General features: G+C 32.4%; 2 protein-coding genes across 3 annotated transcripts; one reads left to right on the top strand and one right to left on the bottom strand.

Moving 5' to 3' along the window:
• Positions 1-2,065: 2,065 nt before the first annotated feature.
• Positions 2,066-8,103, top strand: LOC145632197 (uncharacterized). Of its 2 annotated transcripts, XM_081684507.1 has the most exons (7): positions 2,066-2,347; positions 2,834-2,944; positions 4,447-4,576; positions 7,045-7,348; positions 7,444-7,498; positions 7,598-7,679; positions 7,781-8,103. In XM_081684507.1, exons 1-6 carry the CDS (start codon positions 2,228-2,230, stop codon positions 7,670-7,672), a joined length of 795 nt encoding a protein of 264 aa, XP_081540633.1. In that variant the 5' UTR covers positions 2,066-2,227; the 3' UTR covers positions 7,673-7,679; positions 7,781-8,103. The 2 variants fall into 2 exon arrangements, with proteins under 2 accessions (XP_081540633.1, XP_081540632.1); XM_081684506.1 differs by having other exon boundaries at positions 2,067-2,347; positions 7,598-8,103.
• Positions 8,104-8,327: 224 nt separating this feature from the next.
• LOC145632195 (protein LATERAL BRANCHING OXIDOREDUCTASE 1-like) lies at positions 8,328-11,783 on the bottom strand. Its single transcript, XM_081684505.1, has 4 exons — positions 11,499-11,783; positions 10,564-10,811; positions 10,121-10,448; positions 8,328-8,878 (listed from the first exon to the last, which is right to left on the bottom strand). The coding sequence occupies exons 1-4, from the start codon at positions 11,742-11,744 to the stop codon at positions 8,618-8,620; spliced, it is 1,083 nt and encodes a 360-aa protein (XP_081540631.1). The 5' UTR covers positions 11,745-11,783; the 3' UTR covers positions 8,328-8,617.
• Between the last annotated feature and the right edge of the window lie 4,720 nt (positions 11,784-16,503).

The raw sequence follows: 16,503 nt of genomic DNA, 5'->3' as shown, positions 1-16,503 counted from the left end.
AAAGAAGTCTGCTCCCATAATACAAAGTTTGGTATCCCTATCAAAAGTGGAGTAACATCTTGGTTTCGAAACTTCTTACAGGTGCGCCTTGTTGTCCACCTAATAGCTACTTTTATGACACAGAGAAACCCTAAACTATTTTCTAATGAATAAATTAGTAGTCGTCTGAGCATATTAGATTATAGGAAACAAATCGGAAGATAAAGAAATGAAGCAAAGTAAAGTTCGAGGAAACTTTAATGGCAAAAACTTTTTAGCTTTGAACAATTATTTTTTAAAAGACCATAACCTTCTCATTTTTTATCTTCTTATTATAAAGAGACATATGATCAATTGCCAGAAAGCTATTGAAACAAGGTATCACCTCCAAATTGAATTACCTCACGTTAGATTGATAGACATGTGCAATTGAAGCCGGCCTATGCCATTTCTCCTAGATTTCAAGTCACACAAAAATAACCTGGCCTTATTTAAGAAATTTTTAATCTTATAATTACGCTCACTGTGATTTTAAAGTGACAATGGATCTTAAGCTTTGAATGATAAAAAATTCAAAAGTCCGGTTACCAACTAAATTGGAGTTAAATTAAATACTACCTCTGCTTCGCATTACTTGCAATAAAGGAATATTTTATGTCTCACAAATAATACCCCTTTGTTGCAAGTAATGCGAAGTGGTACGGCCCCGTTCTTTAGAGCTGCTCTGCTTTGCTGAAATCAGCTCTGCTCTACTTCAATCTGCTATGCTCTGCTCTGCTTAAAAATAATACTTAATATTGAATTATTATTATAATAATAATAATTAATATTTAATAATAATAATTAATATTTAATAATAATGATATTATTAAAAATTAATATTTAATAATATCAACAATAATTAATTAATATTTAATATTTAATATTTAATAATAATAATATTATTATTAAAAATTAATATTTAATAATAAATAAATAAATAAATAATTTATGATAATAATAATATTATTAAAAATTAGTATTTAATAATAATTAAAATAATAATTAATATTGAATTATAATAATAATAATAATATTTAATCATTAATATTTAATAATTATAATATTAAGAATAATAACAAATATGTAATAATTATAATAATAAAAATAAAAATTAATATTTATTAATTATAATAATAATAATAATAATAATAATAATAATAATAATAATAATAATAATAATATTTTCTCAAAAAAATAATAATGACAATGATAGTAAAAATAATACTTATTATAATAATAATAAATTTTTTTATAATAAAAATAAATATTTTAAGATAATAAATAATATTTAAATATAATACTAATTATTAATTTTAATAATAATAATAAAAATAATAATTATTAATTTTTAATAATAATAATAATAATAATAATAATAAAATATTTAATAATTATTATAATAATGCAATAATATTAATAATAATAATAGTAAAAGTAGTAGTAGTAGTAGTAATAATAATAATAATAATAATAATAATAATAATAATAATAATAATAATAATAATAATAATAATAATAATAATAATATTTAATTGTTGTTCGTTACACCCTTGTTGGTATTTGTTTTCGGTTCGGGATTTATGCTCGAAAGGAGGTTAACGTTGGGTTGACTGGAGGGAACGACAGGACTCTACGACCAGCAGATGTGTTGCTTTATTCTTGGGATAGAGGTCGTGATGTATGTGTCGACTTGATGAGGTCTTCACCTTTGACACAATCGGGGTTGTCTGACTTCGTTCCTGGCCGTGTTGTGTCGGCGACGGCTTAGCGGAAGCGGGATAAATATGGGGTACGTTGCAGGGCTATTGGCTATGGTTTTATTCCTTTCTCCTTTTCTTCGTTATGGGATAAATTAGAGAAGGATGCTACTGCGTTGCTGAAGCGGGTTTAGGCGTTCGCTAAAACTCAGGATATTGGTGCTCGTGCGGCTGCTCACATCTTCAGTAGGATTGGGTTCGCTACAGCTAGAGAGGTTGGGGCTCAGATTGTATCTCAGCTCCATACAAACCAAATCGGAGTTAAATTACCCAAATCACATTCCAAATGGGTCCTTTCACAATCATGAAAATTGACTCGAGCTGTGTTTATGTGTTTTAATTGAGCTAACTCGTTCATTTTCTGTTCCTAATTACCCCCTTTTCTTCTCTATAAGACCAATTCAGTCTGAAATTCATTCTCAATCTCCCCAAAAAAAAGTTGAAGGAAGATGAATGCCTCAATAAAATCAGCCCTAAAAATCCCACAATCAAGTTTCTTTCATATAAAGTCTGCATTTTTCCATTCCACAACAGCTCTTGAGCGAGGTCGACGCAATCCCTGGACTGCTGTAAGTCTTCTTTCCACCTTTTCTCTTTCTTTCAATAATTTTTTGCTTTCTTCCCTAATTAAAAAAAAATCTTAACTTTTAACTGGGTTTTCGTTGAATTTAATTACATTTATTAATTAAGTTTATAGATTGTATTGGGTTTAGAAATTTGGGTTGATTCTATTATGTGATTCCTAAGAAATTATTGGATTTTAATGCATTAAACTAGAGTGTATGCTGTTGGTGATAATGGGTATTAGCAAAATGTTCAAATTTTGGTTTCAATTGGATTTGGTTAAGTTATTTTGATTTATGGGGTAGATTGAAGTTGAGGGGTGGGGGAGGCATTTCTAACTTTTTTGTTTGTATAGAGAGCAAAGGGCAATTATTTAGAGGAGATTTAATCTCGAATTGTAATATTTACCAACTAAGCTAGTTGACATCCACTGAGTTACATTGTTGAGTACTTACTATGACATGTGATGGTTTTATTTTGTTGCAATGCAGAGATACAAGAATAATAATAACAGTTATAACAGAAGAGCAGGTTATAGAAGGAACCATTTCAAGCAAAATTTAATGCGGAATGCGAACGCCTATGTTGATCACCTATTTGAGGTGAGAGTTTGATGATGCTTTTTACAATTATCAAACCAATAACATTTGGGATGAAATTGAATTATGTATTCATATGCTTGCTAAATTGTGAAAGTAATGTGTTTTTGTCGGATGCTCAATTGCTCATAACATAGGTATTTTTGCTGTGCGAATTGTACCTTGTATTGAATATGTAGGTAGGAGTTATAAACGGTGCTTTAAATTTTTTCTTTCTCTGGCATGGAGATTGTTCTTACAGTTTTTGGTAATAGTAGGAGCTATTTATTAGAAAGAACCTAGTGAAAGTAGTTAAAAATGGAAAATTGAGAGGGTAAGGAAGAGAGGGGTACCATAACTTTGGAAGAATTTCTTCCACTAATGTCACAACCTCGAAATCAATTCACGATTTCATGTAAAGCAGCTCAATATCATTCTGGAATCTTTTTTTGATTTAACTATTTCCAATTATATAAAACGTTCTAAATGATAGAGGTTAGTAGTAAATATGGTTGTATGTAGCATTCATCTCTACAAGAAATTAAAAGTCCTTGCACACCATGTCAGAAAGTGTGCAGTTTCTTTAGCCCCTTGGCACGGAACGCATGATATAATATTGGGCGCAAAAGCGCAACTTTGGTAGTTCATATTCCCTGTACTGTTAACCTTAATACAAAGGAGGGCTTGGGAGTAGTTAGTCTGCAATGCATTTGGTTGTTGAATTTCAGAATTTGAATTGTGGTGTTTGCTAGCTACAAAGCCATCTTTATCCATTAGATGTATCGTATCATGTCCCATTATATCCATCTTATATTATGCACAGCTCCAGGTTCTGCATAACAACTACTTTTTAGGCACAGAAATTTCCTCTCATACAATAGGAACTTTCTTGTGCATATCATCACTATCCCAAAACAAAACCTTAATAAGTTTGTCAATCTTTGTAAGATTATTAATATTTAAGCAGTCTTTGAATCATAAATTTGTTTTCATGCTGTTTCATTGCAACTATGTTCAGTATTTAGAAAAGTTTTCCCATGACTATATTAATTTATGCCTTTGGATAATACCTATGAATATCCGGAAAACAGCAATTGGTCTGATTAGTTATACTTCCCCGCTTCCTATAAGTAACATATCTCTTTTAAAGTCAAATTTAAAAACTTTGACTATGATTTCACACCAATATAACAAAAAGTGTATAATCTTGTGAGTATTTGTAAGATTTGTCTCAACGTGTAGTTTTAAATTGTTAACCTTTGTAAATATTGATGGTCATAATACTAAATTGGAGACTGCGTTAATTTTTAAACAGAGGAAGGATTGCTCATCAAAACTTCATTCTATATTTGATTTAGTTGGATGGGGAAGGGGGGGGGGGGGGTCTTCTCTTGCTGCTTTGTTTTGATCATAAGGATTGAGAACACATATGTATACTGCTTTTGCTACTACTTGATTTCTGTTGCCGGCTGGGACTGGTTATATGGTTGTTTTCTGACCACTGTTGCCAATGTGGTTGTTTACAGAGCTGGCACTCTGACTCTGACCAAGATGACCAGTCAGCTAAGGGCCCTTCATGGTTCAGGAAACCTCATAATGGACCAGGAAGGAATTCTTCTCATACCCAGGGACGTCAAAAGAAAGGCAGAAGTAAGGGTAAGTTGTATTTGCTTGCTAATGTTAGCTGTATGCCTGTCTATGATTTTATGTGCCTTTTTCCCAGCAATAATCCACAATTATCCTCTTTTTTCTTTGTCCCATTTTTCTACCATTTTTCCTAAGCAATTAGGCATTAATTCCCTATTTTGCTGCAAAAGAAAAGTTGTAGTTGCTTGGTTGTCCTATTTGAAACTGGCAATATGGGTAACCTTTTCAAAGAGGGTTGATCGTGACCTATCACACTGGAACATGGGTGCCTGTTGCCATGCTTTACTCATCGCATATTTGTCAGGCTTTGGGGTAAATTGAAGTAAATAAAATATCAGAACTGAGATGCTTATATAATGTGTATTTAGAGGTGGCATAGACATGATTTGCTTGTTGAATACTTGAATCCGAGGCAAAGAAGTTATAAGTCAATGTTAGTAAAGAGACAGAGAGATATGAAATATATGGGTCTTGTTAAATGTTAAGCTGTTGAGGCATCTGCTCACCCTCTTTCAAAAATCAAGCCAACGCAGATCAATTGAGGAATCCACACATATCTTCAAAGCATAATCCTTGCAAATATAAAACCAACTACGAGGTTTAATATTTGCAGCTTGTTTTAGTGTCTTTTTAACGAGCCAGTGTCTTAAGAGACATGAAAGTGCTAAACTAAGGCTATAGTATTGGCCAATTGACCACATTGGTATAAAAGTTGACACCCTTGTAACAGATTGGTATAAAATTTATTGTCGGCATCAGATTGGTATAAAAGTTAACAGTTGGCGACATATTGGTATATTAGTTAACAAGTTGTGACATTTACCCCTTTTATGTTGGAGTATATGCGTAGTTTACACGCGCTTATTTTTAGTGTTAAAAACTTTTATCTGAAATTTCTTTTTCCTGTTCTCTACCTTTTAAATTAATTTAAAAAGATTATGAAGTAATATCCAAAGAAATAATAGTGAAAAAGAAGGGGAAAACAAACAGGAAAGCCAATATGAATAACTAGTACCTTTTGTATGTATTTTTTGTTCAACACCAGCTTAATAAGAAGTAATTGCTATTTTAAGGTGTTGGTTGAACTAGTAAGACTTGGCAATAGCTTATTAATATTATTAATATGATTCAATCTTCTCTTTTATGTTTAATATAAAATTATGGATGCGGGTAAGGATTGATTCATCAAAGTTATTGTATTTAATTTAATATCTTGTTTATTGATACTTATTTAATGGTATAATTTAATTTAAGATGATATGACAATTCATAACTTATAATTTTTGATAATTTTTTTTAAACGAAATAAAAAATAAGAAATAATTATTGATAATATTAGGTGGGAAGGAGGAGGGAAAAGTATATTTTGGTAATAAAAAAGTTATGAAAGTAGTTTTAAAAACATTTTACAAAGTATATATAAGCATATTGTATAACACGGGCTTTCATTGGACGAGAAAATAGGGGTAAATGTCGCAACTTGTTAACTTATATACCATTATGTCGCCACATGTTAACTTTTATACCAATCTGTCGCCACATGTTATCTTTTAGACCAATATGTTGTCGGAAATAATTTTTATAACAATTTGCTACAATGGTGTTAACTTTTATATCAATTGTTTCGGGGTTTTTCTGGTCCCTTGGAAGAGTTACGTCACTAAGTTTGGATTCTGGTCGTCTGTACCTACAAAATAACGGAAGCTCAGGTTGGTCGGAGATTCGCCTCCGACGTTCAAGTTAGTAAATATTCGGAATAAGAGGGTGCGCAAAAGTAAATATCTTCTCGGATTCCGAGATCAGGTGTTTCTCTGCTTTCAAGAATAATAAATGATGTAATGATTGAACGTGTCCCCAAAATATGGGGAATCTCCCTATTTATAGGGTCATTGGGATTTGTGTCCTTGTCCTAGGTTACCATAACCTAGGAATGATTGGGCTGCGCTGTTTTACGGCTTTCTAGGGATTTAGGCCTTGGAGGCCGCCATTTTCTTTGGGGTTGTCTGCCACGTATCGAGCCCTACTTTGGGCCCTGCCTAGGGTGACACATGTCACACTATGAGAGGTCCACGTGGTAGGGTAAAAATACCCAAAACACCATTATGGTCAATTAGCCTGATATGGTCTAATTTGAGTTAATCTGATATGATTTTCTAATTTCATTAAACCTTGACCTTTTGTGTACACTAATCTTCAAGCAAAGAAATTATCAAATGATATGTTGAATTTATATTACTATTTGCTAAATATAAACTACCATTATTTTATTTTATTATTTATTTATTTATTTTTAATTAAGAAACAAGATATTTAGTGATAAGCAAACACAAATAAAAAATATGGTCTAGTCTGTCGGATCATTTCTGAATTAAGCATATATTTACTTAAATAAGTTGAATTGGACATAGCCTAAGCCTTCCTTTCTTGCTTCAGATTTGAAAAATAACCACCTGTATGATTGCTTTATTTGTGTCCAGGAGGATACAATTTTTGTGAAGATGATGATGATGTTCAGAGACTTGAGACCATTTTTCAATCCGCATTTAATGATCGATTTTTCATCTGGTCATTTGTGAACGATGATTACTCTGATAGGAGTAACTCATCACGATATTCTAATAGTGGTAAGACCTCTTGGAAAAGGAGACAGTGGATTGAAGACGATGATGAATATGAGTACATGTCAGAAGATGACACGAAGTCATCAGATCTAGCTTCAGAGAGGATAGCTCTTGGGCTGAGTGCTTCTGGTCCCCTTAAACTTGATGATGTGAAAATTGCGTGAGTTTATTGGACTTGCTTCTTTTATTTCATTATTTATTGTGACCTGAGGATTCCATCTTGTTGTATCTAACATTTATCAATTTATGTTCCAGGTACCGATCCTGTGCCTTAAAATGGCACCCTGACCGTCACCTAGGAACCTCCAAAGTAATTAACATCTGTCCTAATCTCTTCAATCTAATTTATGGAGAAAAAAGTGCGATAAACTAATTTGTCTAATAAATTTTCCATGCATATGAATAACAGGCTGCTGCAGAGGAGAAGTTCAAGCTTTGTACTTCAGCATATCAATCTTTGTGCGATAGACTAGCTATGAATTGAGATAGAGGTGCCCTTCTTTTAAATCCACCATGTCTCAACTAACTTTTTACCGTCTTCAAGAGCTTTTGGTGAGTAAACAACACAATTGAATTTGGTTGCAATTTCCAGTTTGTGGCCTGATGATAAAGATCGTTTCTGGGGCAAAGCCACCATCATGGTTCAAATCCTACTGTTTCCAGTACCCCATCTTTCCATAAGGGCATCATATCTGAGTGGGTCTTGATCGTAGGCGGACAAAGCTGAACTAGGGGTAGGAAGCTTTACTCATGTTGCTATGAGCAATGTTAGTGCACCATCCCCATGTAGGCGTGTACTTTAATACGAAGTATTACAGTTAGAAATTTAGTCCTTTTCTATGGTAGATGTTGAATGTGAAAACTTCTGTCTCACGGTGAGGCTTGTATATTTCGTAATAGAAATTTCCTTCTGAAGGTAGGCTTTTGGTTATTATGTACTGAAATATTTAGCGACTGGTTGCGCGATATTTTGTCGGTTGTCACTGAACTTTTAGTTTCACATTGATATTAGATGCAGTCTTACCCAACACCTACATAATTGCTCATGCACAACCCTTGGCCTGTTCAGGGGGCCTTACAAAGTACATTGATACAAACATACTCGATTATAATTGCACTACTATACATCTCAAAGGATCTTGTACAAAATCTATTCTACAAGATATGAATCATATGATAGCATTCCCAACTTAGATTTGTTTAATCTTGTACAATAGATAAAAACTGGTCATTCTTCTTGACTACCTTTGGTACAAATCTATCAACGTTGTCTAATTTTTTCGCTTTATACAAAAAAGACGGAAACCTAGATCTTGTACCCGGTCTAGGCGTATCCATGACGGGCCATGATGTACCTGATTAGGACTATTACTCGAAAACAACTAAAAATTTGTAACGAACGATTCATAGTTACGACGGTCATTATAGTTTACACTGGAATGTGAGTGCCAAGTTTGGCAAATTCTAGGGTTCTCTTCCCTTGTAGCTTGTTAGTGACATAGTGCTTACTATACTCTCCATGAAGATAATTTCTGTACTGGACCGGGTTGCTTTCGTCCACAAACTCGGGCATCGGCCCAAGTTCAACTTCATAACTTGGTGCATAAAATGTCACAATTGAGAGCCTGTCTTTTACCATGTTAGTTACTGCCCTATGCTCCACACTTTTATATTTCCCATTAGTTAACACCTACATAAATATCAAAATATTTGTAAGTAAAATTTTAAAACAAATTAAAATATCGTAGTTAAATTATTTATGATTCTGGCTAGCTCAACTTGTTAGTTCGAGACATAAACAAGTTGAGTCAAGCAGAGAGTAAAATAACTCGACTCAAAAAGCTCGTAAGTATAATATGTATGCTACAAGCCTACAACATATAAGTGAATGAAAATGAAATAAAAGGGCAATTACAGTATAAGTGATAAGTTCTGTTCCAACAGTGCAAATATGAGTTAAAGGAGTTAAGCTGTCAAATATAGCAAACAACTTGGTTTATGCTGGAAAAGCAGTACAAGAAAAGGACAAAAGAAAATTTAACTTGATGCTACCATTAGTCGACAACTCAGCCCCATTAGCACAAAAGTGGAAATAAAAGTGCTAAAAAACTAAACTTTATTACTTGTATTATACTTTTCAGAGAACAAACTTAAACTAATGGTCTAGTGATTAATCAAGATTAAAGGTTTAAGTTGTCCCCCCCTTAGGAAGGTTTGTAACTTTGTATATACATCGAGCTTTGACTTTAAGTGCCATTGAATTCATCATTGCGTTTACTTCTCTTGTTCTTTTTTTCCCTTTTGTCTCCTTTAAACTTATAATTATACTACCTCTGTTAATTATTATGTACGAAACATTTTATATCTCACAAATAATACCACAAAGTTGCACATAATTATAATTAATAGAGGTAGTATATTAATTTTATGTGCGCGTACATGTATAGAAGAAAAGGGAGGGAGCCCCATTCATCTTCATGATAAACAAAATTTGTTTATTTAATGACATTTTCGTAAATATATCAACAATTCATCCCAGTCAGCATGACATTTTTGTAAATAAGTGAACAACTTTTATTAATATGTGGGTCCCACAAATGTTGACTTATTTACGAAAATGCCATGCTGATTGAGATTTTTTATTCATCTATTTACGAAAATGCCATTAGATAAATAAATTTTGTTTGTCATCAAGATGAACTTGTATTTTCTCAAGAAAAGGTTTTGAACTTAAGTTGTAATTTGTAACCTAAAGGTAATTTAATTTGGAGCCAAGAACCTATAACTCAAGCATTTTAACGACTTCTTAAGCCTAACTTATTTGAACACAACTTAGCTTAACTAGTTCGTGAAAATCTCAATTAGATCGCAAGCAAGATAGACGACTTGTTATCATTTAAAAAAAAAAAAAAAAGAGAGAGAGAGTAATTACTTCAAGAGTATCTCCAATGTTGACAACAAGAGCACCAGGGATTGGATGGATGGACACCCACTTATTGTCTTTGAGCAATTGAAGGCCAACAGAACTTCCTTGCTTTTGTTGTAAAATAGTAAGTGCACTTCCATCAGAATGAGGGCTTAACCCTAACACTAGGTCTGGTCTTGGACATGGTGGGTAGTAATTCATTCTTATGGCTTGAACTGCTTCCCCAAACATTTCCTCAAACCTCTCTGCTCTCAATCCAAGGCTCACCGCGATACACCTCAGTAGCTTCTCGCACAAAGTCCTTATCTCCCTTGTGTATGCCTCAATGCTTTCACTGCACGCAAAGACAGTTAGAAAATGTGACAACTTTTTCCAGACATGTTAAAAGTAATAATATATGTGACTGTTTATTTCGGACAGATGAAACAATACATTAGTCGTTTAATTACCTGAAATTTAGTGGCTTTGTTGGCCAAAGACTTGGGTTCCTTATAAAATGTGGATGGATACCAAGAGCAAACATGTTACACCAATCAAGCTTTTGTTGCTCAGAGAAAACAAAAGCTTGACCATATCCTTGAACAGTTCCTGGTGCCATTTTGTACTTTAGTTTTTCCTCTAATGGTTGCATGAAAAAATCCATTGACAATTTTTCCATCTTCTCTAGAATTTTTGTGTCAACTCCATGGTTTATGACCTAAGCATGTACGTCACATTAAAAATTAAACATAGTAAATAGATTTAAATTATGTTAATAAAGTTAAAATACTTGTAAGAAAAAGCTTTGATACATAAAAAAAATTATATTATAGGGGACCAAAGTCACTGAAATGTACAAAGATTGGTCTACTAGTCTTCTTAATTATAGTTTCATACTTTCATGCACTAAGTCTACATTTTATTTTTGTTTAATTTAGTGATAATCTTGACTAGTTGATTTAATTTATAACATGTGTTAGAAAACTTTAAAGTTACTTTAAAAAGTTGACTAAAGATCTTAAAAATATGTGTAAAAGGCTCCACGCAATTGGTTAACTAAGATTAGTGAAGTTGATGAGCATATTAGTACCTCACATTAAAAAAAGACGAGTTAATTAAGTTTAATAAAAATGTGGGACAATATAAAAAACTTTTTCAAAATATTCAAGTTGGATCTGACACTTGATGTGTACATACTAGACACAAGAAACATTGTGTACATGCAACAATAATTCAACGTGCTAAGAGCCTAAGACCTAATATTGCTAGCTAGCTATGGAAAAAAATCATACAACAAAAGATATTACTTATGACACGTAAAATATTTCTTGGTTACGAATAATTATATGAAACGGGTATAGTAAATTCTATGTGATATGAAAATAGAAAATAAAGCAATTAATACCTGAAAGAAACCCCATTCCTCGCAAGCAGACGCTAGATTAATAATTTCATCATAGCTTCCTTTAGCAATCTTTGAAAGATCAATAATAGGAACATCTTTACTAATAGGCGAATCAAAAATGACTGAATCGATCTCATCTACGTCCCTCATAAATCTATCAGGAACTGTGGTACTTTGGGTTTTTCTTAGCTCTTGCACATCATCTATGTGCCCTACATTCATGTGTGTGATTGGTGCAGGAGCCATTATATAAAAGACCTCACTTTCTTTTTATTGTAACTTTGAGAGTGAAGATTGAGCTTTATTTGTTACAATATAGCTCTATACCATATTACACTACTACTAGGGCCATGTCTATTTATAATGAGGAGATGGTAGTGCAAATGTTTGCATTTTTTGGAAGTTTTATGGCGGCCAGTGGACCCACTACGTGGAGTGACTAGGTCCCATCTTTGAAAAACAGTGGATGTTTTGCTTTTCTGAACTCATAATCATCAAGGATTGGACTCCAGTGAGATACTGTAATAAGTAAGGCATATTTTAGAGAGTTTATTATTGTAAAACTATACTTCTCACTGTCATGAACTAGAAGGGTTTTTAGTGGATGTATATATCACAAGGATACAGGTAAGGAAAATTTGTCCGGAAAAAACCTTATAAAGTGACTTTTTTGTCAGAAAAAACCTTTTAATTTTTTTTTTTGTTCAAGAAAGCCAAAACCCAGTTTCCGACGTTGTCTCATCATTCTCCAGCGTTGACCACATATTTTACAACATGTGTCATGCACATGACCCCTATTTTCCTAATTACACCCCACTTTGCCTAATTTAACACCCTTTTCCCTCCAATCAAACACTCTCTCTCCTACTCTCTCTCTCTCTCTCCTACTCTCTCTCTCTCTCTCCTATTTCATCTCCTTCTTTCCTCTGTGTTCTCAAATTCTCACGCCATTGTTGGAGTACAGCAAAATCGAAGCAGTAGTAGGCTTTGTCACTAATTTTCGACAATAGGTAAGTGATTAATTTGTGTAACTCTAACTTTTTCGATTCTTGATTGAGAATTAGGGTTTTTTTTCCCCTTTTTAATTTTTCTCAATTATGCAGCGACTATGGGTCGAGGAGGTGTTACGAGGTTTGGTTGTGGTTTTCCTGTTGCGAAGAGGACATCATGAACCCATGATAATCCTGGGTTAATGGCCTCGATGTATTCACAGAGAGTAGGAGAGAGAGAGAGAGAGAGTAGGAGAGAGAGTGTTTAATTGGAGGGAAAAGGGTGTTAAATTAGGCAAAGTGGGGTGTAATTAGGAAAATAGGGGTCATGTGCATGACACATGTTGTAAAACACGTGGTCAACGCCGGAGAATGGTGAGTCAATGTCGGAAATTGGGTTTTGGCTTTCTTGAACAAATTTTTTTTAAAAAGGTTTACTTTGGCCAAAAAAATTTTAAAAGGTTTTTTATGACAAAAAGGTCACTTTAAAAGGTTTTTCCTGACAAATTTTCCTTTTTATATCAATAGTTAAGGAAAACATAGTAATGAGTCATTTTGATATACATAGTATAAACTTTTTATAATATGATATTTCAAAAAAAAAAAAAAATATTTGAAATTATGCACTGTTAAATATGACTAAAGAACATATCAGCTAAAATAAAACAAAAGAAGTACTTATTCCATTTCTTAATACTTGCAACACAGCACATCCTCTTTTACGGTATTTAAGAAAAGTGAGTCTCATGTAATTTAAAACACTTGATATGAAGGAGAAGGATTGTTAAGTGTATAATTTAGTGGGCCATGAGATTATAATAAGGGTGTAGGGTGATAGAACAACTTTTGACTTAAAATACTTTCCAATTATCTTGTGTAGTAACTTGTAAGTATGGAAAGTTTTGCAACTATAAAAAAAACGGAGGAAATATGTTTTAATGTCAAGTGATTAAGACACATAAGAGCAAGTTTAGCCCCAAGTCTTAAGACTTGGATATGACATCATTTTTGGTGGTCCCCATTAAAAATGATGTCATCAAATTCTTGTTAAGACTCACTAAGACTTACATAAATTTATTACTTTAGCCCTAAGACTTTAAACATTTGACATATTATATGTAGAAAAGTGTAAAAAAAAAAAAAAAAAAGAGATAATAAAAATAAAATTGAGGTGGGTGAAGTGGGTCTCAATCTCAAGTCTTAAGTTGAGTCTTGAAATTTCAAGACTCAACTTGAGACTTGCTTGAGATTTTTGAAGAAAAATGGGAAAAGTCTTAAGCATAAGTCTTAAGGCTCAAAATGATGATGTCACCCTAAGTCTTAAGACTTGGGGCTAAACTTGCTCTAAGTCGTTAATCCCGGATTACTAATGCATAAAAGAACAAAAGGAAACAAACTAAACTTGGTTTCACCGTTAAACCCCGGCTCAACTTGGCCCCTACTACGGTACTACCCCATGTCCCCATGAACCAAAAAAGTCATAACAAACTAAACTCAATGTCAAGTGATTTCAATGATGTAGCTTTGAGGGTCCATGTTTCCCCTCCTAGGCCCCTACTCTACTCACCCATCACCCATGACAATTGGGAAGTTGAGAAAAAGCTTGCATATTCACCCCACCTTGACATGTAGTGCCATTGAAACATTGAATCAATTATTGTTGTTTACTTCACTTTTTTGCCCCACTTTGCTCAGCATATTTATCAACGCAGAAATTTAATCAATATTTTAAAATATAAGTTATAGATTATAAAAAAAAAAAATAAAAAAAAAATTAAATACCCCGTAGTATATAAAAATGATTCTCACAGCTACGTATTCACATGGCTATATTTAATGTTATGATAGAGTATAGAATATATATTTATGAAGTTCAATCATAAGCTTAAATTTTTAGTTGATATGATTCCCTAATATGGTATCAGAGCTAGTGTGATACAAAGATCACGGATTCTAACCTCGTTCACCCCTCACTTTCAAGTGTAATATTAAGCACTGAGTAGGGCACATGCTTTATCCATAAGCTTAACCTTTTGGTTGGGATAATCCTCTAACATGTTATGAAGCTGTAATTCCCTCACGTTGGGTATTCTCTGGTGACTAGTGTTCTAACATGAGCCAAAAGACCACTACATGAAAAATTCTTCACTGGGTCATACTAAAGTCAACATTAGAGAAGAGTATGATCACAAATAACCCCTATACTAAAATTAATTGGTGATTGCCCAAGAAGAGTATAAACTCACATATAACCCACTTTTCTAACATGTCCGTCTCAAAACTAATACGAAGTATAATTGTTGATAAAAGCCACATAATTATTGCTCGATTAGATTCATGGCTGATATGACATGAGTCCACTAAAGAGATTTACTACCATATCATATTATATTTATTATTTTTTTTACTTGAAAGGGTTAATACAATGTGATAATTGGTGTAGTACCAAATATAGTCCAAGTGTTTAGCAAATTAGCAAGTGGGAGAAAGTGATCGAGGACAATTTTGTTTTTAGTAATAATTTTATTTTTTGGGTGGGAAAAAGGAAGTGAGTTTATTTGAAGGATATCTAACATATTTGGTATTGGCCAATTGAAGGCCGACAAACAGCTTATCATCGTTTATAATATAGTTAGTGCATTTTATCACAATGAGAGCTTAAATACCCAATACAAGTTCAAAAAAAAAAAAAAAACACTTAGGGTCTGTTCTCATTGACTGAACTAAAGTGAACTGAACTGATGAAATGAATATTTTATAGGAGAAGGAAATTAGGAGCTGAATTGAACTGAGCTGAGCTGAGCTGAGCTTAAACGTATGAGAACTCATTGACTGAACTTAGCTTAGCTAAACTGAACTGAACTGAGCTGAGCTGAACTGAAATGAATATTTTATAAGAGAAGGAGATAAGGAGCTGAACTGAACTGAAAATAAACGTATGAGAACAGGCCTAGACAGTTACATGCTTCTTTCGTACAAGTATTTCATTTCTTTTTTTTTTATTTTTATTTTTAATTTGAGTTCTACTTCATCTTTTAAATTTTTTTACTTCGTATTACAATATAAAAGAACAAAGTTTTTTTTTTCTTTTTTTAAATATTTTTTGTTTCTTTTTTTGGAGATTTGATATAAATGTACTTTGATATTTTGTGATTTTAATAATAGCACTCTGATTTTGGTCCTCTTACATCTATTTTTTTTTTCAATTTAGTCTTTACTCGTAAGCTCTTGTCTGTAACTTTTTATGAGCGAGAAATACTTCGCATGATTTAAGAGTGAATCACTTACTTATATATGACCACTTTTGAGGAGAACTACCATTTAAATTTTATTTAGAAAAAATTATCATAAAAACACAAAAATCTTCGATCAAGGGAGCTAACTAATTTATAAAATTATAATCAGTTGTTGTAGAAAAAACAAAGAAATTTTTGATTAAATACAATTATAGGTAAATCGTCATTAATATCGTAGTGTAGTTGATTTTTTCTCAATTGAATATTAAAATTAGGGTGTATGGTCAAACAATTGAATTAGGGTTTTACAAAATTGGGTGATTTGGAGCAATTTAAATGTATTACCCAGTTTAGGGTTAATTTAGAGAAATGTTGTCATTAAGTATGAGTTTTTTGCAGGGAATTTTTATAATATAGGTCCCAAAACGGAAATACTTGCAGGAAAAACTTATTGTGAATAATATTACTCAATGTTTTTGTGACAGTTTTTTTCAAAAAAAAAAAAAAAAAGAAAGAAAGATAATAGTTAATTTTAAAAGTGGTCATTTAAATAATACTCCAGTTGTTGGCAAAATTTCCTCAATGAAACACATAATTGTGAGATGAGTACGTATTCAATGACACAATTAAGTTCACAACAAATTAGTGCAAGACATAATTTTTTCTATATTAATTATTGATTAATCAGTCGTGTAAGTGTAATTAATCACCTCATCACTTTTTCTTAATAAAAAGTGTGGCAAATATTATACGGAGTATTATATTGTTTATTTGTTTGAA

Source organism: Chenopodium album, chromosome 5 (assembly GCF_948465745.1).
Source record: "Chenopodium album chromosome 5, dcCheAlbu1.1, whole genome shotgun sequence".
Lineage (NCBI taxonomy): Eukaryota > Viridiplantae > Streptophyta > Magnoliopsida > Caryophyllales > Amaranthaceae > Chenopodium > Chenopodium album.
Note: the sequence above shows the minus strand (reverse complement) of the source record. Positions and strands in the feature narration are given on the sequence as shown.

Coding starts and splice junctions, on each gene's coding strand:
- LOC145632197 (XM_081684507.1), top strand. CDS start 2,228: ATGAATGCCTCAATAAAATCAGCCCTAAAAATCCCACAATCAAGTTTC. Junction 2,348..2,833: donor GACGCAATCCCTGGACTGCT/GTAAGTCTTCTT, acceptor GTTGCAATGCAG/AGATACAAGAATAATAATAA. Junction 2,945..4,446: donor ATGTTGATCACCTATTTGAG/GTGAGAGTTTGA, acceptor GGTTGTTTACAG/AGCTGGCACTCTGACTCTGA.
- LOC145632195 (XM_081684505.1), bottom strand. CDS start 11,744: ATGGCTCCTGCACCAATCACACACATGAATGTAGGGCACATAGATGAT. Junction 10,812..11,498: donor AGGAATGGGGTTTCTTTCAG/GTATTAATTGCT, acceptor GTACATGCTTAG/GTCATAAACCATGGAGTTGA. Junction 10,449..10,563: donor ACAAAGCCACTAAATTTCAG/GTAATTAAACGA, acceptor CTTTGCGTGCAG/TGAAAGCATTGAGGCATACA.